Genomic DNA, 24,005 nt, shown 5'->3' on the forward strand with positions numbered 1-24,005 from the left:
ACAAGCCAACAGAATGATGAAGATGATGACGATAAAGCTTCAACGTTTTGGCTGGCTTGGCCTGGCTTCTTCGTTCGCTTTTCAGTTTTCAGTTTCGACTTCGACTTCGTCTTTTTTTTTTTGCGTTGCGTTGCCAAAGGGGCACTGCCACAGCCCCTGGGCTCGGCTTTGGTCGTCGTTGTAGTCGGCTTTAATCGCTTTGATCTTGGCGCACAAGAGTTAATTGCACGCTTGCTGCACAGTGGCGGCTGCACAGTCGCTGTGGCTGTTGCTGTTGCTGTTGCTTTATCTGTTGTGTTGTCTGTGTTGCCAGTTGCCTGTTGCCTGTTGCACTGGCACTGGCAGCGTCGCAATTTGTAAGATAGAAACGTTGCAAAGGCACGCCGTGTGGCAGCTTCAATCAAATTAATTGCGCACTGTTGTTGCTGCTGCTCTTCGACTTCTCGACTGCTCGACTGCATGTTGTGTGTGTGTGTGTGTGTGTGTGTGTGGTTTTTATGTGTGACACTCGCAGGGTGGTTGCAACTCCACTTTAGCTTTAGCATCATCTTCAACTGCCACTGTGTTGCAACGACAAGATGCCAGGCGACAACAAAATTGTTGTAATCAACTTAAGAGCTATCATTAAACATTTTTCTAATTGCCCTCGACAAAAGCACAAACAAAAAAAAACAGTAGCAACAATTAACTCATTTTTGCCAGTCTCTGTCTTTCAAGTCCACTTCTGGTTCCTTCATCTTTCATGAGCCGCCTCGGAGTTTTCCCATAGCAGACACACAAAATGTATCTAGATCAGCGCAGAGCTATAAAAAGAAAACAAATACTGCTGCTTATTATGCTGGAACTTTCATTAAGATGGCATGATAAAGTTGCAGCGAAACCTGTGAGAGAATAGTAAATGACTTTCTGCTGGCGCCTTTGAAAGGTAAAATAGAAAAACGTGAAGAGTTTTCTACTGGAATAAGCATTGAATTTTACATTAAAAGATGTGTGTATTTTTTATACATTTTTTGTATTAAACAAGCTTTAGCTTTTAATTAAACTGAGAAGCTCTAGCTAGTTATGCACCGTTCATAAATGTTAGCAAATTTAGCTTTAACAAATTTAAACTACATTTAATACCTTAAAGTCCCTCAAACTTTTAATGAGACTTCTCTGCTTGTCTATGATATATCTTTCTACATATCTATTCAATGTTTTCAGAATGGTATTGCATGAAATTTTCCGTTTTATATCTCCACAAAAGTAAGTCAGTTAATATTCATATTTAATTTAAGCACTTTTTGGATTTATTATTTCAGATTGCATGAAATTTTCAGGATGGTATTGCATGAAATTTTCCTTTTTATACCCCCACAAAAGCAAAGCAGTTATTATTCATAATTTAAATACTTTTTGCATTTATTTTGTTGTTTAAATTAAATTACAACTACTAATAATAATAAGTTTAATGCTTAATAATAATGTGTAATACTAATTATCATGTAAAAAGAAAAAAAAAACTATATACAAATTGTATTTAAAGCTATTAACACATTTCATTTAGGGGCTTACTTATGGGGCCTACTATAACTAGGTGGCAAGCTTGCCTGCCACGCCCACTACACGCCCACTACACCCTCGACTGATTGGGATTGTAGACGGGGACATTGTGGAAACTAATGCCAGCGTAGAGCGGCGCCTGGCAACCACCATTGACGGCATTCGTCACCGGCGATGCGAGCATCGACTTGCCACTGGCATAGAGATGCTTTTTGGGGAGCGCAGCAGCCGCTGATTTGTGCTGGGCCATCAGGGAGGATGTCGGTGAACCGGCGACGAGGCGACTGCGATAGCTCTCGCAGGTCTTGCGCGACCACACCCACATGCCGGTCAACGTGCCGCCCACCAGCTGAAAGAAGATGCGCACCAACGCTGGCCAAGCGCTCAGCTGCGATGGTGTTGCACACGCCTCGGGGCTGAGGCAACTGGGCACGGCGTCCACGAAGCGTTCACAGAAGGCGGCTATCACACCGGCAGCGGTGGGCACAAAGAACAGCAGCGAGAAGATGACGAAACGCTTGCGAATCTGCGCGAAACGCTGATGCGCCACCGTCGGTTGCAGCTGCTGTTGCAGGCTGTGCAGCGAGCGTGAGGCGCGCAGCGTAAAGTAGAGACCGAGCAGGAGCAGCGCCAGCGCCGGCAGCTCCACGAAACCGGGTGCACTGCACATGCCGGTCAGTTCGCTGGGACGCACACGCTCCAGCAGCAGGGCGGCTATTGGTGGCGCCAACGGTGGCACCCACGCGAGCACATGAAAGAGTCCCGAGCGTTTCTCGAGCGCCTCGCTGGACCATTTCTTGTGCGACGACAGATAGAAGCAGAGGGCGAAGATTAGCCACCAGCTGGCGGCGCACAAGCTCAGATACGATGTGCTGATGTACGAGGCGAGGCAAGGTGGCGTCAGTGCGCACGGTGCGATGATGGTGCTGCGTGCCCCCGCCACATTGCTGCGTGCCCCCGGCTCCTGCAACAGCGCCAGACTGCGCGCCTGATGGAACACAATGCGCTCCAGATAGCACACGCTAAACAGATTGTAGCAGAGGCACAAGAACAGCACCGGGCGCTCGGGGTAACCGAAGCGTGTCGGTTCCGCCCAGAAGGTGACCAAGGCGAACAGTGTGAGCACAAAGCAGACGGCTGAGAGACCGAGTATCAGACTCTCGGTGAGCTTCTTTTGCTGCGTCGTGTGGAACGCATCGCGTTGACACTGCGGCAAACATTCGTCGCTGTTCAGCGGATTCAGGCTAAAGTTCTGTGGACAATAGCCACCACCGCCAAGTGTGCTCATGCCATCGTTGCGTGGCAAACTGTTGCTGCCCGACGATTTGCCCAGCTGCGAGGACATCTTCCAGGCCATCCACGACCAGTACATCTGCTGCTGCTGTGGCGGTGGCGCTGGCTCGGCGCCCGAAGTTCCACTAGTTGCTGCTGCCGATCCTCCTCCAGTTGCTTGCGTCTCCCCTGGCAGCTGCTGCCCGCCACCCAGATGGGCCACCGTCTCTTGCGGTATCTGCATGCAGAGCTCGTGATTCTCGGGCTGTGGCAACGAGTCGCAGCTGAGGAACTGCGGCCACAGCTGCATCAGCTCGGGCGTCGCGTTTGCCGCACACTCGCCCTTTACCGTCTCGCACAGCGACTTGCAGGCGGTCACGGGGCGTGGCACATCGGGACTGCAGAGCGGAAAGAGCGCCGAGCAGAGCAGGAAACGGGCGCGCTTCGAGCATCCCGACTCGATCAGTGGCAGCAGCTTGGCGATCTGCAAAGAGTGAACAAATTAAATAAATTCAATTAGTTTGTGGTCAAAATTCAATTGAAAGCTAACTTATTGAAACTAAAGATAGTCTGTGGCTTCTTATTAACATATATAAGGGGGCATTATGAAGTTGGCATCTCGTTGGGAACTCGTCATCGAACAAAACGGCGCATATTTGACTTAAATCGCATTATTATAACCAATTTTATGAACAATTGAAAATTCAATAAAAATACCGCAAGACTTTTTGGCCAACCTTATATATAACATACATTATAGGGCAGCATCAGAGCCCTTATTCTACTTTGTCATAAACCTAACAAATTTAAGTTTCTGATTGTGGTATGGAAAACACTGTGAAGGCTTTATACATCAAATTTAAAATTAAAACTTTTGTTTAAAGCTTTATATAAACAAAATTTAATAAACTACAAGAATATAATATAATTGCTAATCAATTTTAAAGATGATAAAAGAGTGCATATTTAATATTGTTGTATATGTATATTGTGATCACATATTATGTATGTGAATTACAAGTGATCAGAATTTATATAAAACAATATACAACAGCACTAATGCACAATTTTTTATTAACAATTTTAATTAAATAATATCTAAAATTTTTATCCGGTCGCAACCAAATGTTCAGGAATCATAAATAATATAATATATAGAAGTAAAGCTATCTTTCAATCATCAAATTAATATAGACTTAACTCTTGTACAAATAAGCATATAAGCATATCTAAAATGAATAGTTTAAGCTATCTACCAGAAGCGTAGCATACCCTTTGGCCAATAAAAGCAGGGTATACTGAACAGAGTTTTGCCAAATTGAAGCAATAAGTTGAGCTTATCTTCATTTCCATGAAGTAGCACTTTGCTGTCTATCTTGCGATCTTCGATAAAATGTATCTCTGTCTAGAAGATTGCAAGCGCTGACGCTCCTCTCTTTCCTCTTCCCCCCGCTCTTTCTCTGTCACTCTCTTGGTGTATTTGCAACTTAATGAAGCATTAGCAATGCAAATTTTGCGACTCAAACGCAGAGGCAGACGCAGCTGAAGTCTTAAGTCTGTATTTTTGTTTTTTTTTTTGGGTTTGGCTTTTGGGTTGTCGATGGCGGATGTTATCGTCGCTGTTTTGAAGGAGGTGGGGTGGGGAGGGAAGCGGGTAAAATCGCTTTATATAATGGCAATAGATTTTGCCATTTATCAATTAACAGCTGTGTGTATATATTCTATCTATTAGGAGGGAGCACAAAAGTCGTAAAGTAAGCAAGGCGGGGGGGCAAAAGCAAAAGGCAAAAGGCAAAAAGCAAAAAGCAAAAGATGAAAGCTTGCCGACAAATAATTAGATCGAAATGCGCTGTTCGATAAGCAAAACTACACAAATTGAAGAAAAACGAGGCAAAAACACGGCAAATATTTTGTGCAAATAGCACAAAACGAACTCAGAAAGGGGGAAAACAATAGGAAAAACAACAAGAACAACAACAAAAATGTTTTAAACAATCAAATTGACAGCGTTCCCATTCACACCTCTCTCGCACACCTGACTTTTTCAGCTTTGTTAATTGTTATTGTTGTAGCGAATGTTGCCTGTTTGTTTGTTTGTTTGTTACTTGTGTGCTATGTGCTGTGTGCTGTGTGTTGCCATTTCGTTCGCCGTGATGTCTATAATTTTATCTAATAAAACTGCAATAAAAATGTAGTCAAACGTAGTCGAGGCGGCGCTCTCTGCGTTTTATCTTACGCTTTGTTCTTTCACCGACACCAACATCGACATCGACAACGACTTCGACATCGACTTCGACTGGTCAATACTCAGGCAAGAGCAACAACTACAATTAACAACAATTATTGCTAATTGTTTACACTATCGAAATTGCCAACTGGAATAACAATTCCGTAGCACACACACACACACACACATAATGTGCTCGCACTTTGATTTTGTTTCTACTTTTCAACTACAATATATTTTATGTATCTCCTGCTGATGCTGTTTGCCAACGCACGTGATACTCTAGAAAAGCGCTAGAAAAGCTGATTGTTGTTATACTTGTATAGAGAATTGGCAAATAAGTGGGTAGAAGATTTATTGATATTTTGTAGTTCAAAGTGAAAAGTAAAATGATATTTTTAGCTTCGGAAATAAGACACTTTTTCTATAACATAAATGCAGTCTAAGAATTTGAACAACATTTACTTCATACCACAAAAAAATTCAATTAGAAAATAAGTCTTCAAATGTAAATAACTCTTGTTTCATACCCCAAATAATCTAACTAAACATTTGCATTTTATTTCTTCAGAACTGATTCTCATTTATTATTGTTTATCGCCAGCAAATTTGAAGAACATTTATCTACACTTTGTATCTTAAGTTGCCTTTTTATCTGCTTGCAACTTATCAACAGCTGCAGGCAACTGGAATGACAGCTACTCCTTTTGAAGATATGTATATATTTTTTTTTTTAATTGCATTGAAATCACTCACATATTACTTAGAAATCTAAGTAACTTTGACTTCATTGATCAATAAATCGAAGTACAAAGCTGTTTTTTATTCTTAACAAAACAATTTTTATTTAAGAATATTTATCATTAGCAATTCTTACGCACATTAAACTATATTTTGTATCTCAAGACAAATATGTCTTCCTACAACTTATCGGCAGCTTAGCCCCTATAAGACTTTCTTGAATCTGGTATTTTAGATATGTATACTATATGCTTTATCTTTGCTTAAGTTGAAAAAGAAAAATTGATTAACACAATTTTGATAGTAGAGTTCCATTACTTACTCTAAATACAAACTACATATTTAAGCAGCTTATACTTCATAGATCAGTAAATAAATGCCAAATTTTTTCTTATTATTGGAATTGTTCTCATTCTAAAGATCATTTATCTGCACTTTGTATCTCAGTAGCTTAGCCCCTATAAGGCATTGTTAATCCTTATCGGAATATGTATTTCCTTTCTATTAAGAAGTAAAAAGTACTATTAATGGAAAAAGTACTTTACAGATTACAAATTGAAGCTATTTATATTAAAGTACATATTTGCTTTTTATTTTCTTATTACTAAAATGGTTCCCAATTTAAAGATCTTTGATTTTCACTTTGTATCTCAGCAGCTTAGCGTCTATAATACTTTGTTAATCTTTTTCGATGTATGTTTGTTATACAATCTATCTACAGCTGCAACTCTTAAGTAATCTATCGATAAGGACTATAATAAGTCAGCTTGATATTTCATACCGTTGATCTGCAATTATTGTTGATTATGTTAAGCGCATGTTATCTAACAGCTAGTGTCTTGTTATGTAGCTTCATAGTTTAATTGATTCCTAGCAACTAAGTGCAGATAATACACACGTTGTTCGTGTGAAAATTGGCGACAGATTTCACACATTTAGTATTGGAGTCTGTTTGCGATCGCTTTCGATGGCTGCTCGCATTCCCAGGCGCAAGTGTCGACTGCAATTATCTATCGGGCTAATTACACGCGACGGCAGCGTAATGCAATCTAATTGCTTCAAATGGCAACTCGGATCAATTTCCGCAGTTTTCGCATGACTAAGCCACATATATACAGACAGAGAGATAGAGAGGAGGGATATAGACATATGTACATATATAGATACAGAATAATAAAGGCAAACGGTCGTCCCCAGACATGTCCGTCAAGTGATGACGAAGACGATGACGAACCTGAGGCATAAACATTTATGAGTTTGCGGAATTTTTACTCTTTATTTTATTTTTTTGGTTTTTGGTTGACTAGACGGCGCAAAAGGGTTTAAGGCTGCAGTCACAAAAAAAAGCTAACAACAGCTATAATAAAATACAACGAAAATGAAGAGAAGAGCGAGGGAGAGAGTGGGAGAGAGAGAGAAGGAGAGAAGAGCGGTCCCTGCATCAAATTAGTGAGACGTTTTCTCAGGAAAGAGCCAAAGTCAAAGAATGATGCGAACACTGACTCCCAGAGCGGCACTTTGACATGCATTTGATGGGTTGACATGCGGTCCCAGGTCTCGGATCTTGGATCTCGGATCTCGAGTCTCAGCTCTCTCTCAGTCGGGTCCTCGATCCCAACTTGAGCTCTGAGCTCGCAAAACTCCAACTCCAATTCCAAATCCAATTCCATCGACTTCCACTTCCACCTCGACTCACATGTCCAGCTTGCTGATCAAGTTTGAGCTTAAGTTCAGTATAATTCTTGTATCCATTGGCCACCGTGTGGCTTTTGCTTTGCTTGTTTCTACTTATTCGTGTTCTCCTTCTCCTTCTCCTTCTCATCCTCTTCCTCTTGCACCTTCTACTCTTTGCTGTTGTTGTTGTAGGTATAATTAAGGCACATTAGGGCAGTCAAAAGCCAAACAGAGAAGAAGAGCCGCAGCCGCAGCCACAAAACACCGTCGGGCATCTCGAACGGCGCATTAGACACGCAATTTCCAATTTGTATACACTTTGCCCCCGCTTCCCGCTGCTCTTCTGATCTCTCTTACTCTATGATTGCTCATATGCAGCAATAGCATATACTTACTATACTATATAGTAAAATGTGCTCATCAATAGTTTCTTGCTTTTGGACAACAATTCTTGAGCTATAGAGTAGCTCATAATTTAGTTAATAAATATAATTAGAAACCTCTACTAATTTTAGCTGCAGTTGAACATACTTTCCACAACTAATATTTCTTTAAAAATATACCACTAACATTTCTTTACTAATCCCTACCAAATTAAGTTCTAGTTTAACTATCTTTCCATCCACAAAACATCTCAAAAGCTCAGGTAACATTTCTTTATAAATCCCATGTTATTTTAGTTGTAGTTTAACTCAATTATTACCTCGATAAATGCATATGAAACTTCTCAAACATATTGCAATATATTTGTAGTTACAGGGTACTCTGCAGTTGAGCATACTTTGGCTACTTGGCATTGCTTTTGACGCAGCCGCCGCCTGCACATAGTGAGATCGAACCTTCGATCATTCGCTGGCTCGCTCGCTCTCTTTGTGTGTGTGTGTGTGTGTGTGTGTGTGCGCTGTCTCGCTCTATTGTCTTAGTGTGTCTATGGAGCAGAGCGCACATGGAAAGATAGCCCAAGGCAATAATAATTTAATGATGCTGCAGCGAGAGAGCCCACAACAATGGCAACAAGTGTCAGGGCCTCGTCATCGTAATCATCATCATAGTAGTCATAAGCCAGTCTAAGAACTGAAAGGCAATCAGCTTAATAGACAGTCTAACCGCATGAGCTACAGAACAAGAGCAAGCAAGAGGGATAGAATGTGAATGAGAGAGAGAGAGAGAGAGAGAGAGAGCGAGCAGAGTCTGATAAAGTTGAAAACCGTGCCATGTTTTGGGGCACAGACAAACGCCTGTCTTGGTTCGTCGAGAGTGTCTAAAATGTGTTATTAATGCCGCTTTGTGTTTTTGCCTTGCCTTGCCTTGCCTGCAAATGCAAAAGGGCAACTTGGCTATAATACAACCACAACTTCAGACTCAGCCTCAGTCGCAGTCGCAGTCGCAGTCGAAGTCTCCGTCGCAGCTTCAGCCTCCAGTCAAAGTCGTAGTCAATGTTGGAGCCAGAGCAAAGTCGCATTCCCATTTCACGTTTTGCGTCTGCGTCTGCGCATCGAATGCAATCTGCAACGCTTCGAGCATTTTTTGGCCACGCAGTTGCCGCAAAAAAGAGGCCGCCATTTGCTATGCCGCAACGTACTATGACGTACACTTTGTTTCTTTGCACACCCCACAACAATCAACAGATTCGTTTTGCTTGCAACACACATTGTAACAAAACTACAGACCTAACAAAGTTGCTGTGAGAGCAATATTATCAGCATAGAGTTTCGACTTGAATGGATCCCTATAAATTTCGTAATATTTTACAAGTTTCAAAGTAAGAATTCAATAAAATTATCAGTTCAATGACCAAAAATGTATGCTATTTTCTCTGTTTCTTTATCATATTTTTCCAGTATTTATATAGATCTATTTTATATGTATTGATGTCTAGATCCTTGTTGCAATAATTGGCATTTTCCTAAAAGTAACTTCTAGCTTTTTCTAAATAAAGTTTGGAAAATACATAAATTTATCAATACTCTCTTAGGAATTTTTCTATTTGGTTTTTATTATCTTGATGCCTTAATATTTCCCACATTAATTTCTAATTGTTTATGAGAAATGTCTTTCATTTGCTGGCAAACGCATTTGACATTTTTGTCGGTCCTTCAAAATTCAGGCAAAAGAAAAAACCGCTTTTGCTTTTGGTGTGATTTTAAAAAATCGATCATGAAATTAACTTTTGTGTCATCGAAAAAAAGTTATGCTTAATTTGTTTCAGCAAAATTAACAGTGTTATTTTTGTATTTTTTATTTTTCTGACTGTATTTTTGTGAACGTCTTTCTAGGCAGCTTGATCGGCAGTTGCTTTGCAGCGCTTTGTCTCTATCGCGTTTTCTTTCAAGTTTCGTTTCGGTTTTTGGATTTGAAGTTTTTTTTTTTTTGGTTTTCGGTTTTCGGTTTTTTTTTTATATTTTATTGTTTGACTTGCGGCTATTCCTTCAGCCTGTTTCACACATTTAGTTTCCCGTTTCGAGAGAAACATTTAATTTTTGTTTCAGTTTGATAATGTTGCGGCTTGTCGCTGAGTTGCCTTGTTGCCGACCATGTTCACAATTCAATTACAAGTCAGAGAACAGCCACAGCAACCAGTTGAACAGCAACAGCAACAACAGCAACAACAACAGCAACAACAACAACAACAACAATCGAGGCAACAACCACACAGTTGACACCTCGACGTAAACGCGAACTTAATGATTTTTCGATTTTGATTAATGATTTTTTCTTTTCTTTTCTGTTTTTTGTTGTTGGCCGTAACCAAATCAAAAAAAAAAAAAAAAAAACCCGAAATGAAAGCAAAGCAGAAGGCGCATTAATGTTGCCACATGTTGTTGCGGCACTTTGACTTTGAATACGCGTAAGTTGCGAGCGTTTGTATATTCGAAAGGCAAAGCCGGTCGTAGATACAGATACAAATGTATCTACAACTCGAATGTGTATCGAACGCATGAATGTTGAGTATGACTCGCCCCAGTTGGCGGCATGTTCATTCATTAATGCTTAATGCCACAAACCACGACGCGACGCGAAGCGAAGCGACTCGATGCGATCGCCGGTCGCCGGCGACATTTAATGCGCTCAGACATCTGCATAATCTGCTCTTAAGTAATGGATTAATTTATATATTTTCTACGCTTCGTCATCGTTGTTCCAACTGCAGCTTCTCTACCTGCTTATATCTCTCTCTCTCTCTCTCTTCCTCTCTCCTTCTCCCTCTTTGCTTTGCATACAAATTATAGGCTTAAGCGCCAGGCAACTGGAACTTCCATCCATTTGGCGCTGCCTGAGAGCTGGCATTTGGTATTCTCTCTAGCCGTGGACCCCATGTCCAGGCAATTTGTTATGAGATTACTTTATGCAAGTCTAATGAGAAGCTGCAACATGTGGCACATAAGACGCCAAAATTATGTGCATTTGCCAATTCGAATGTGCCTGCTTAATAGTAGCTAAAGTGGTAATAATAATGACCGACTGACTGCAAGGAATTTCCATGTTGTTTAGCTCTAAAGTAATATGATTTGCAGCTTGATCTAATAATATAAACTAAAATCAAGTGAGAAAGCTTCAGTGGAGTGTGCTCGGCTGTGACATACTCGCTACCCATTACGAGTAGTGCGGTATTATTCTTAAGATATAGCAAATACACTAAAATATACCGAGTGTTATATTTGGTATATTGGCATAGTACCACAGAATATACCAAATTATCGGTCAAATCAACTAAAACAAGTAATAAGTGGACGGACAGACAGACAGACAAGATCAAGATCGCTAATCGAGAATATATATATATACTTCATGGGGTCGGACATGCCTCCTTCTGCCTGTTACATATGTATGTACAAAGATATAATATAAAAATGTCGAGCAAAGCGCACTTGAGACACGCTGAAGACACGCTGCGGTAGACGAGACGAGATGTTGAGTTGAGAGAAGTGCTCATGACAGGCGCGATCATCAAAAACAAAAACAAAAACAAAAAAAAACGAAAAACAAAAAACACAAGACTATGTTCAAGTGTTTCTATTTGTGCGAGTATCTGTCGGATGCAGCTTGAAGCCTGACAGAATGACAAGTGTTGCGAAATGCTTTGTGGAAAACAACAACAACAACAAAGTACCGCAAGCTATAAAGTTACACGCCGACACAGAGAGCGAGAGCGATACTAAATCTTCAACTGAGCTGAGCTGAGTTCAGTTGAGTCAAAGTCAAGTTTTGGTCAGCCGACAAAAGCGTCGCTCACGATGTGGCTACGAAGACGGCAGCGTTTTATCTGCCGCTGTCAGCTGTGCTCGTTGTTGTTGTTGTTTTTGTTGCTGCTATTGGCAGTGCATTATTTGATTTGCGCTTTATTTGATTTAGTTGGCCGGGCCAAAAAGCATTTGATACTCGTTGGGTGCCGCGACGCGTCGGCGGCTTTTGAAGTGCGCCAATTGATTTAATTTGCTTTGAAAGCGCTTGCAATTAGCCCCAGCTGCGAATGCGAAAACGAATACGAATACGAATATGAACGTGAATGTGAATGTGTGAATGTATATTATATGAATATGGCGAATATGAATGCCGGGCAACAGGTCAACATGCGACGTTGTCTCTTATTTTATTTGAATTCGTTTTTGCCGCTGCTCTTCTGTTGGATTTTGAATGGAAGAAGGCAGGTAGGAAGGGGGGAGGAGGAAGGAGGGAGGGAGTTTTGCTAAGCGCTCGACTAATTTGCATAATTAAGATGCTGCGGCAAACGGCGCGACAACGATGCGATGATAAATCGATGCCGCCGCTTAGCGAAAAACAAATGCTGCCAATGAGATCATAGCCGGAGCCATAAACTGATCAATCTGCCGGACTCTTTGTATTTCTAATTAGAGCCACAAACAGCTGATAAGCACACACGAGATGCAGAGATTTAGCTACAGCTACAGCTACAGCCGAGAGCCGCAGTGGCTGTTGCAATGTGGCAAGCTTGTGATGCTGTCACCGCTTGCAGTTTGCAACTGCGGCTGACTTTGGCTGACATATGAATCTCTTCTTACAATTAATTGACATTTTGACTGGCGACGATTGTCATTCAAAAGACTGCAAATCCAAAAGGCAAACTGCCGATCGCCGATCGTCGATCGCTGGAATGCAACAAAGCCAAAGCCAAAGCCGCAGCAGCAACATCAGCAGCCGCAGCATGTGGCAGGCAGCAGCAAGGCAGCCATCCAGCCAGGCAGCCAGGCAGCCAGACCGATGTTGCAGCTACTGCAGGACGCGCTAGTCAGGCATCCACGTTGCATTGCATTACAGTCAGTGCTCAGCGAATTAGATGCACTTCACTCTGCGCAGATCAAGTATTGCTTGCCATTAAATTATAGCATTACTTTTAGCTGGTATTTGCTCTAAATGCCATTTAAGCTGTTTTAAGTGTTGAGAAATACAGCCAAATAAACCTAAAAAAAAACTTACGATAAAGCATTTTAATCCAACCAAATAATAAATGTCAAAATTTGTTCATTCGACAATTAACAAATGGATTTAAAATATTTACCAGTTTTATAAAACACTAAAAATGTTCTTAAAGTATTTTTAAGTGCTTTAAAACGTCACAAAATAGTTGGTTAAAATGTATCTATTAGTTTCAACGTTAAAGCATCTCTTAGACTTAAATAAAATTTACTAAATTATTTTTAAGTATTAACCAGTATTGTAGAAGACCTCTACTGTATTTATAAGTGTTGCATAATGTTAAGAAATACATATGTTCAAAAAAACAAATAAAGCCTTCATATTATACATATGCATCGAAGTCTATTCGAATCGAATTGTAGCGTAACTTAATTTGAAATCTTTCGGTGTGTTGTAAAACGTTCTAAAGTGGTTTCATTGTATTTGAAAATGTTGTTATACATAGTAAACATTTTTAAAAACTAACATGTAATAATTCTCTAAAGGAAATTGTAAGTTTTTACATGTGAAATATTGCAAGCATTACTCGCCAGTGTTGTGAGACGCAAGAAATTTGTACTCTCTGCCGTTTCTAATCAGATGCGCCTTGGTTGTAGTCGCACCAGCTACGACTTGTGTCTCGGTCGCTTTAGCTCGCTTGCAGTTAGACAAACAATCAGCGACAGCATCGGCTAATCTTTGGCAGAAATCTGCCAAGTGGCTGCCAGACATCCGGACAGCTGAAAGCAGCCACAGACAGAGAGCTCCAGCTGGAGTGGAGCTGAAGCTGCAACTGAAGCTGAAGCTGAAGCTAGAGCTGAAGTTCGAGTTTGCGTTTGAGATGAAGCCGGAGTCTCAGCACATGAAAGCAATTGTGCTTAGCGCATGCTACAATTACAATTGAAGCATCCATTGTATGGACTCGACAGACAAAGAGACGGACGAACGGACGGACAGACAGACAGACAGACGGACGGGCAGAGGACTGGCAGTTGTGACCCAAACGAACTGCATTCAATTGGTCGCTGTTCGCGGTGCTCTTTCTGCACTTAATATATTCAATTTTCAGTTGACTTCAGTTCAGTTCAGGACTTTGTGCACTTGTGCCTCGATATGCCAGTTGCAACTTGCAACTTGCAACTGCAACTGCAACTGGATCTGTCTGTCCGTTGTCCCAGCATTGCTGACAATTTTGTCAGAAGCGGCAACGAGGGATTAGCTTGCGAAATGAGATACACGCAGCTTACACGAAATTATGCCAAGAGCTGAAGTTGCAAAGTTGGGGAACAGTTTGCAGCTGTTTCGTTTCGCTGCCCCCCCTTTTCTCTCTCACACACACACACGCACACACGCACACGCACACATTTTGCGGGCGTTGCGTCTGGGTTTATCTTTGGCCAAAGCAATTCACGCGAGCGCAGGCGCGCAGTTCAATTAACTTAATTGCCATGTAATTACGCTCAGCAGCAGCAGCAGCAGCAACACATACACACACACACACACACACACATTCGCATACACACACTTGCGTATTCGCAGTTGAACGCCATCTTCAGCATCCTGCTGCCGCACAAAACAAAAGACTTAAGACACAAACCTGCTGCGGCGGCTGTATCTTTTTATTTCTTCTTCTGTTCGCCGTTGCTCTCGTTGTTGATGTTGCTGCTGCTGCTGTTATGCTTTCTGGCTATTGCTGTTTGCATTGTTATTGTTTTTATGTTTCATTCGCTTCTTTTTTTTCTACGCATTTTGTGCACTGTAAGACAGCCACACATACATATTTTTAGCCCCATCAAACAAGTGTGTTTGCAGTCGGCATAAGAAACTCAAGAGGTGTCTGCAAGACGCTCAAACTTTATTTACTTTAACCACAAAAATATATTTAAGTTTTAAAAGAATAATTGCAAAGTAAAGCGTGCTTCTGAAAAAGCTCTAGATATTTTATAGTACCTAACTTTTAGGATAGGGTAAATACAAGTCGATGCGATTGATATAACATCAACTTTAGTTATATTTCATTGACATTTAAGAAAGCTCGAGTTAATCAAACTCTATTCAATCAATAAGCAACGAAATCAAGCTACAGGGTATTCACCAATCGATCAAGCCACCCACGACTTTTAAATTTACACTATTCTAAAGCTGATTTGCAACTCTTCGATAGATTCAAATTCAAACTTAATACAATTTTAAAGGGTATCTGCTAGTCAATAAAGCTGTCGATAATGGCCTTGCTTGTGTTTTTTTTTTTGCCCACTGTCATCGCGGCATCGTTACTCTCGACATTCCAGCCAGGCTTTTTCACTGACGCGGCATTTGAAAAACGTTGCTGCATTTTTTGCGTGCTTTGTGCCTTGGGTCGTCAGCACAAAAATAAAAGAGAAGTATGTTAAGTAAGGGAGAAGGAGCAGAGCAAAAGGCAGTGAGTCAACTAATTGTTGTTGCCTGCAGAGGCAACTGGAACTGCGACTGTGACTCCAAGTGGCATTGGCATTGGCATTGCTGTTGTTGTTGCTGTTGCTGTTGCTGTAGCAACCAGTCAACATCCAACTTCCAACTTTGAGCTAGACTTGCAAAACCTTTTGTCAAAACTTTTCGTCAACGTTTGGCCGTGCTTCATCATTATATTCAATCGCCTGTTTCAGCGAGTTATGCCGGGCCCATCGAATGACAAACGATCCATAGTTAAACATTGTATATGTTGCGATGTTGCGACTGTCTGTCTTTGCTTTTGACTCTGACTATGACTCCGACTCCGACTCTGTCTCTGTCTCTGACTCCCTGACTCCGACTCTTTTTTTTGCCCTGCGCGAGACTTCAAAGTCATTTGTCTATAGGTAAGTAATGCATTATGGCAGAGTCGATCGTTACTCTGCTTCTTCGCATTCGTTTTTCTTCATATTCTTTCTGATTTGTGTTGTTATTGCTGCGGTGGTCGGTTGGTCGGTTGGTCGGTGGCACTCAAACATTTGACATTATCTTTGCTAAGTCGGCTCAAATGCCGCCCTGACATTCTTTTTGTCTTTGCGTCTTTTTGTTACCTTTTTTGTTTCTACGAACGTTGCCCACATAATTACTATACAAACACACACACACACTCATACATACATACATATGTATGTACATATCTACACCCATACATATGCAGCACGTAACCTGGTAGCTTCTGCTAAATAGAGAACAACAACGTCAACGGCAACGGCAACTTGGCGCTGTCTGATAAGCAGTCTCTTATCAAAACGCCGCCACGGATTAACTCTGGATGAGTTTTTCTTTGCCAACCGCACAGCAACAGCAACAGCAACAACAACAACAACCAGAACAATAACAACAACACCTGAAAATTTCTATATGTATTTGGAATTTGTTTTTTATGGATTTCTAAACATCAAAACTGAAACTGATAGCCAAACGCAATGCAAACACATTAAGCTTTTATCAAAGTTCATAGGAAAAACAAAATTGGGTTTTCACTAAATATTTAGGTATAAAAATCATAGTGAATACGCATTTTGTGTTATACTAAATATACAAAAATATAATTGCTTTTAATACAGTGTCGAAATTGTACATAAAATAGATATCTAAAAAGAAAGTGCTTTAATTACACAAAAAAAATGAAACTAAAACAAGTAAGAAAACGCATTTCGAATAAAAGCAAAACAGTGCGGGATTATTACGACCTTAAAAATATACCGTAAGCCATATTTGGTATATCGATGAAGCATAAAAATGTTGGGAATTAATATTAAAAACATAAACTACAAATACTGCAATTAAGATTTTGTTCAACTCTGCAAATCTTACTTTCTTAGACACTTAATATCTTGAAATCAAGTATACCTTAAAAATATACCGTAAGCCATATTTGGTATATCGATTAAGAATATAAATGTTGGGAATTAATATTAAATACAAAAACTAAAAATACTGCAATTAAGATTTTGTTCAACTCTGCAAATCTAACTTACCTAGACACTTGATATCTTCAAAATGTTTATAAATAAAAACAAAGATAAATCTCACTCATTTCATGCAGCCAAAAGATAACGTTAAAACTAATTTGTGAAAAGCAAATTGCAAATCTTGAAAATTCCCATAATTATGTTAATTTCTTGACGTTTCCTCTGGCCATTTGCACAGTTATATTTTGTTTGTTCTTCCCCCCGGCTTGACTTTGTGGACTTTGATGTGGCGTTCGTTGATGATGACATCGCGCCTTGCGTCCGTCTCACGTCTCACGTCTCCCGTCTGCCGTCTCACCTCTCACATCACATGTCGATTGGCGGGCGACGATCGTCTTAATCAGTCGATATGGAATACGATTCCATAATCTGTGGATTGCGTCTACGTTCTCAAATCAAATATTGTAAAAAAGCTTGAAAATATTTCAGTTCCTTCTATTTTTGTTTAGTTTCTTTTTGCTTTTTGCGTTTAATCAAATCGTGAGCCAATCTAGATATAGATATAGATATAGATATACGAGTGCCTATAAACGAAGAATATTGCTTTATATGTATTTATATCTGATATATAGGTTCGGGTTTGGCTCTTTGGGACACACGATAAGCAAGACAGACACCAAGGCAAAGGCAAAGGCAAAAGCAAAGTTAAAGTCCCAGGCATTCTTAGCCATAAACATTTATGGCTCTTCGAGTTTGATCTCAGAGGGGGCAACTGAAGGGAAGTTCTTAAAGTTCTCCAAACTGCCTCGTTGCTGTTTTTATTTATCAAATTTCTGTGCATTGTGGCACAACCATTCCTCTCTCTCTCTCTCTTGCTCCCCCCCGGACAATCTGCTTAATGGGTTCTGATTTTCAAAATCAAACAATTTTATTGTCGCCATCGTCGTCGTCGAAGTCTTTATGGTGCAAAACTTTGGCGGCTTTATGTGATGTGTGTGCGATCATGGAAAACAGGATGCGAACAACGGGGGGAACGGAGGGAAATCTTTGGCTGCGTCAGCGGCTAATGCGCTGTCTAAACAAAGCGCCCAAAACGCAGTTCAAATATTTACAATTACTTTACATAAACGCTAAAAAGCGCAACAGCTTTGAACGGGGAGAGGAGAGAGGACACAAAAAGCGGGAAGTCGGGGCTCTTCTTTGTTTGAGCACTCATCTGTCATATTTAACGCACAAATCCGACATCGACATCGACTCCGAGCCACGAGTGTGACGGCGTCGCTAAACTACTAAAGATGACAGCGTGTCAAAAGGTTTGCTCTACGTGACACGACACGAAGTTTACTAATACTTCTATGTCGATATATTCCTAAGCCATTTATCATATTTAACAATTTTACACAAATACTATATGGAATTCGACTTTAATTAAGGGAATTTTCTATATATAAGTACTTGATTTTTGGAATGCTAATGTTCTAAAAAAAAGAAACTTTAACTTTAGTATGTCTAAAATGGAAAAAAAAACTTAAACTTTATTATGTCTGCTAAGTATTCTCACAATTTCACGGCACAATGTTAAGTGATATTTGTATTTCTGGAACAATGTAATCTGTAATTTTTGGCAAGTTTACAAAAATATGCGTAATTATGCTTCCATTAAGTTGATTATCAATGTTCCTTTATCATAGAATATGAGATGGTATATTTACTTCATTTTTTGAATTCTAATAGAAACCAAAACTTCAGTCACTCAGCTAAATAGCCTCAAAATTTCATAACGATTCTATTCAAAGTGATTGAAATAAATAATGCTTAAGTGAGAGAATTTTACGCCCATCTCTAGGTTGTATGCCAAAGGGGAGGCCGCACTATAACAAAATGTCTGTGTCTGTGTGTGTGTGTGTGTGTGTAGTTTTTTTCTCTATTTCTTTATCAGAGGTGATATGACAAACATGACAACGAGGGAAGCGTTGTGACTGCGACTACGACTCCGACTGGGAGGAGGGTTTTCTCGCAGCCACGTGAAATGATAATGAACAAATAAAATCTACCAGAAACAGCAAAGTGACAGGGACCACAATGGGGAGGGGGAGTTGGGCAAGAGGGAGGGAGGGAGGTAGGGAGGTAGGGGAGAGAGAGAGCGAGGGACAGCGCATAAACAAGTCAAATCAAATAAAAAGCAAGCTCCAGTCGCCAGTCTCTCCCTCCTGTAGTTGCCTCCTCCTGCTCTCTCCCTTTCTCTCTCTCTCTCTCTCTCTCTCTCTGTCTGTCTGTCTCCATTGGTATCGCGCTGTTTACACAGTGGGCGTTACGACCAAGTGCCGACAAAGTGCTCGTCAACGGACAATTACAAGCAAATTAATTCAATGTGCGCTGCGCTGTGCTGTGCTGTGCATTGCATTTGCCCCTCACTCCCCTCCCTGGGTGGAACGACCCTCTCAGAGATAAACATCAATGAAAATGTTGGAAATTGAATTGAAGCAGTTGGACACTTGCTCTACAGCCGGTTGAAGGGCGGCTGAGGGGAAGGGAGGGGTGGTTAAGTGGGCACAAGTGGAAGTGGAAGTGAACAATTAAATTACTTTCATTTTTCGTTGGTGCAACATGCAACCATCGATTGCACAGATATTAAATATATATATGTATATGTATATAGTACTATAGTAAGTTTAAAATCAAACAAAAATTTTAATTATCGAGGATCAAAAGCAAAAAAAGTCTTTCATTAGAAAAACAGCCCTAAATTGTAATAATAAAACTCATTTTCTACCTTCCTCTCTCTCTCACTCTCTCTCTCTCACTCTCTTTCTCTTTGACCCTCTCTCTTTCTCTCTGGCAGATTGGAAAACATGATTTGAATCGGTTTTATTGTATGGAAATGCATTTGCAGCCGTGGTCCAAAAAGCTTTTGATGATTTGACGATTGTTGTTGCTGTGGCTTTTAGTTGGCCTTTGATGTTGTTGCTGTGATGCTGCTGCTGCTGCTGCTGCTGTGGTTGCTGTTGCTGTTGCTGTTGTAGCTGCTTTTGTGGCTGTTTCCAGCATGTTCATTTTAAAACTCTTTGATCTGTTTTACGTGCTTCCGATTTAATTTTATTCGTTTGCTGCTTTCGTTTTTATTGCCCACTTGAAACATGTTCGACTTTTGTCTAAACAACACACACACATACACTCAGCTGGAAGCAGAATGAACATTTTGAGCAGCGCCAGGCGCAGGCTCAGACTCAGTTCAAGCGATAAGATGCAGGCAAAGTAGGAGGCAACGCGACGCCAGACGCCCCCAAGAACCACAGCAACAGCAACAGCAATCAGAGTGCAGGTCATAATAAATGTGTGACAAGGAAATACCCTAAACGTATGTTGTTTATGCTACGATTGAGCTGAAATTTTCAGAATCTAAATTTAATACATTAAGAAATGCCTAACGAAAATTTGAGAGCTCTACAATGTGAAATATACAAGATATGTCAAGAAGAAAAGAGCAAAAAAAAATCAATATAAGCAAAAATACTAAAAGTAAATCATGATATAAGTATCACTTGTGAAAGAAGTAGTATTGCTGCTCATTAAGTCAAATGATGAAACTACCCCATTTCTACTTGTACAGGGTATGCGAAGAAAGAGCATGGTCAGCGCAGATAAACGCCTATGCAGTTAGAGGCATACTCGTAGTGTACAGTTTTATGTCTTTTTTTATGTATGTAGTTGTTTCGTTGTTGTTTTGTCTCAACTCTCGCAGCTGCTGCAAATGGCTGCACTTAAGGTGGCGGCAGCATCATCATTGACCATTGCCCATTGCCCATTGCCCATTGCCCATTGCCCATTGCCCATTTGCCCATTTGCCCAAAAACGGCAAGAGGCAACGGCAAACGCCCAAAAGGCCAAGTCACAACTGAGACTGAGACTGAGTTCGAATCTGAGTCTGAGTCTGAGTCTGGGGTTGACGTCGGCATCGGTGTCGGGCAAAAAGGTGTTAATGGACTTTGGCCCAAAAGAAAGGCTCCGACCATGACCGGCGACCCCTACACACACACACACACATGAATTTCTCACTTCTTTCATTCCCATTTCCATTTTGATTTCCATTCTTTGCCATCTCTCTCTGTTCATTTTACGTTTTCTTTCTCAGATGCCGCCTAGATTTACACTAAACGTTCTGCCCATTACCATCACCATTATCCGCATCGACTTTTGTCTTCTACTGTTTCTCAACTACCATCGCAACTTCTCTTCTTCATCATCATCATCGCCATCATCATCATCATCTTCAGTATTGTCGACTTATTCTTTAGGCACGCACTGTTCGCTCTCTTCGCTCTTCGCTCTTCCGACTCTTTTCATGGTAAATTATGGCCAAGAATGACGCTGCCTCTAGCCTCTAGCCGCTGACCTCAAATGCACTCGCAGCCCAAAACAAAAAAATAAAAAAATAAATGTAGAGAAAAACAAAAACTCTCTTCTCTTTTTAGTTACAGTTAACAATTTCGGTTCGCCTTTTTTTTCTTTGTAGTTTTCAACGTTGCTTCTTCTTTCTGCTTGGTTTTTATCATTTTATCTGGAACATGCAAAGGCGGCAGCGACGTCAACGTCAACGCTGACGTCGTCGTCGCCGTCGCCGTCTTCGCTGATAGCGGGCAGCGTTTTACATTGAAAAGCAATTAAATGTTTGCGGCTGTCGCTTCTCCAAAGTCGTTTGACTGATAACTCTCTGTAAGAGTGTGCGTGTGTGTGTGTGTGTGTGTTTGTGCCTTGATGTGTTTGCACTCTTGTCTAGATATGCTCAGAGCAGAGCAGAGCAGAATAGAGCAGAGCAGAGCAACGTCAACCGCACAGCGGGAAGACTCTCTACAGCTCTCTATATATATAGTATATAGTTATGTATTTCAGTCAGGCATTCAGAAGCCGCCAAGTCCTGCAGGATTAAAACCAAACACAACTGACAGCCACTTGATTAATGTAGTTAATGTAAAAAAGAAACAGCTGCCTTTAGCTTCTTTAGCTTCTTCTTTCCCAGCAATAGGTCAGTTCTCTAGCCAGTGAGAACGCCCCATTAAAAAAAAGATGATCGTTTTTTAGCTGGGTTCCCATCACAAACTAAGGAGTAGTAGTAGAGTGTCTAAATTTACACAGCCCTTTATCAAGATCTATGTATTTTCAAATTAAATTTATTCATGATAATTAGCTAGATATTATCAAGATTGACTCGGATAATACGTTGAGCTATTGTTGTGGCATCTGCTTTAGACATAGCGTTAACACTTTTTAATGTCGCTTATTTTGATTAAATAAAGAGATGATTAAGTAAGGTTTATAGCGCTTAAAGACTTGGCAACGAGGTGACTAACTTTATTTTTTTAAATGTAAAATTTAATATATCGAATATCATATTGTATGTCTGCCAATTGGTATCTGTATTATACTTGTATAATATATATTATATGTATTTCAATAATATCAGAACTATCTTCTTTTTAACATCGCTTCCAATTTCTCACATTTAAAGTACATACAATTTTTGCAATTGTTCTAGTAATTATAAGAAATGGAGCATGCTTTGCATTTCTCATTAGCATATTCTGGTTAATGCTGTAAGTTCATCGTGTAAACTGCCTCAACATTGTCTGCAACACTTTTGTACCTGTCGAAATGGATCTACATACATATGTGTGATGTAGCAGTTTATTCTTCTCTCCCTTCTCGCTGTTTCTCACACATTGCTTTGTCAAGTGTGGCCCAGATCTATGCCTAAAGTTTTCTCATTAGCTGATGGCTTCTAATTAGCATGGCGAACGTACGAGTAGAGACTTTAGCTGCTTGGGGATGTGTGTTGTGGATCATTTTGAATTCAATTTATTTTGACCTTATCGCAAAAACCGACAACAACAAAAAAAAAAACACCGACCGCATAAATGAAAAGCGGCAAAAATACTACTAAAAATAAAATACGAGTAAGTAAAAAGTGGAGGCGCTTTGATGAGCTGCCGCCAACTGTCGTCAACGTCAAGAGCAACTGACACTGACACAACTTCAACTTCGGCTTGGAAACTTCTCTCGTTACAGATCCGTCAACGTCTTCCCCCCCCGCACTCGCCCCCATCATCTTCGTCTCCATCTCCGTCTCAGTCGGTTGGCTTTCGCAATGGTTTGTGACTTTTCAACAATTTTGGTTTTCGCACGTAAGCGTCGAGAATTGTTTTTATGGCCACACAAAAGTCGCGCTTATCGTCACGCCGCAATCAGTTTTGAGTTTTGTTTTGTTTTCTTTTTGCTTTTTTGTTGTTCTTGTTGTTGTTCTTTTTGGGGACAGCAAACATAGCCGCAGAGGTGTGAAAGGGAAGGAGACAGAGAGAATGGTTCTTGTTGTTGTTCTTCTTCTTCTTTTGCTTACCTGCAGCTCAGCCTCCAGCTGATTAGTGTGACCAGCAAGATTGGGCAATGCGGTCATATTGTAGCCAAGTCCCTGACATGCGGACACTGCAATCCTCTGGCATTGTAATCCATTCGAGTTGGCTGCGCTGCCGCCCCCGCTGCCACCGTTGCCACCGCCACTGTTAGCAGCTTCGCTGCCTCCTTGCAACACAATCAGCAGCAGCAACAGCACGCGACTTGCAACTGCAACTGTTGCAACTGTTGCCATTATTATTGTCACTGTTTTGGTGTGGAGCGAAAAATGCTTCGTTTATTTTGTTGGGGAGCAAGGATTGAGATCAGGGTCAGGGTCACACTGGCCGCATTCTGTTGCGGGTGTCGCACGTTTTACACTCGCGAATTGCAGCACGTGAAAAAAAATAATGTATAGTAATTGTAATACACACGCACACACGTCGTCGTCGTTATTATTATTTGATATTTGCCGCTTGTAGACGTAAAATTTATGATTTATTTGTTGCGCAATTGTGCGACTGCAACACGTCCACACTCAACGAAGTATTTTCATGGACTGAACGCAGAGCACAAACGAAACACAATTCAGAGCTAGCGCTGTGCGGCGCACGGCATCGAGAGAGCGTTTGCTTGCCAGCATGAGAGAGCGAGTGAGCGGGCGCTGCAGGCAAGTAGACAGAACGAGTGAGCGCGAGTCTGAGAGAGCCGTGAGAGCAGCAGCAGCAGAAACATGAGAGCGCAGATCTGTAAGCAATGTGCTGCTGTTGTTGTTGTTATTATTCTGGTTGCTGCTGTGTTTTCACTGAAATCTTTTCAGGTGCATGCACTGTTAATATCCATAA

At 40.8% G+C, this 24,005-nt stretch overlaps 1 protein-coding gene across 1 annotated transcript; it reads right to left on the reverse strand.

Annotated features, from left to right (window-relative positions):
* Window positions 1-1,397: 1,397 nt before the first annotated feature.
* LOC133848229 (frizzled-3) lies at window positions 1,398-23,709 on the reverse strand. The gene is made up of 2 exons (XM_062283710.1): window positions 23,168-23,709; window positions 1,398-3,298 (listed from the first exon to the last, which is right to left on the reverse strand). Exons 1-2 carry the CDS (start codon window positions 23,414-23,416, stop codon window positions 1,613-1,615), a joined length of 1,935 nt encoding a protein of 644 aa, XP_062139694.1. The 5' UTR covers window positions 23,417-23,709; the 3' UTR covers window positions 1,398-1,612.
* Window positions 23,710-24,005: the final 296 nt, after the last annotated feature.

This window comes from Drosophila sulfurigaster, chromosome X, assembly GCF_023558435.1.
Source record: "Drosophila sulfurigaster albostrigata strain 15112-1811.04 chromosome X, ASM2355843v2, whole genome shotgun sequence".
NCBI classification, from domain to species: Eukaryota; Metazoa; Arthropoda; class Insecta; order Diptera; family Drosophilidae; genus Drosophila; species Drosophila sulfurigaster.

What these genes read in the sequence shown, in the direction of transcription:
- LOC133848229 (XM_062283710.1), bottom strand. Translation starts at nt 23,416, where the DNA reads ATGGCAACAGTTGCAACAGTTGCAGTTGCAAGTCGCGTGCTGTTGCTG. An exon ending in AGCTGGAGGCTGAGCTGCAG is followed by an intron (nt 3,299 to 23,167) that starts GTAAGCAAAAGA and finishes CACTCTTTGCAG; the next exon opens with ATCGCCAAGCTGCTGCCACT.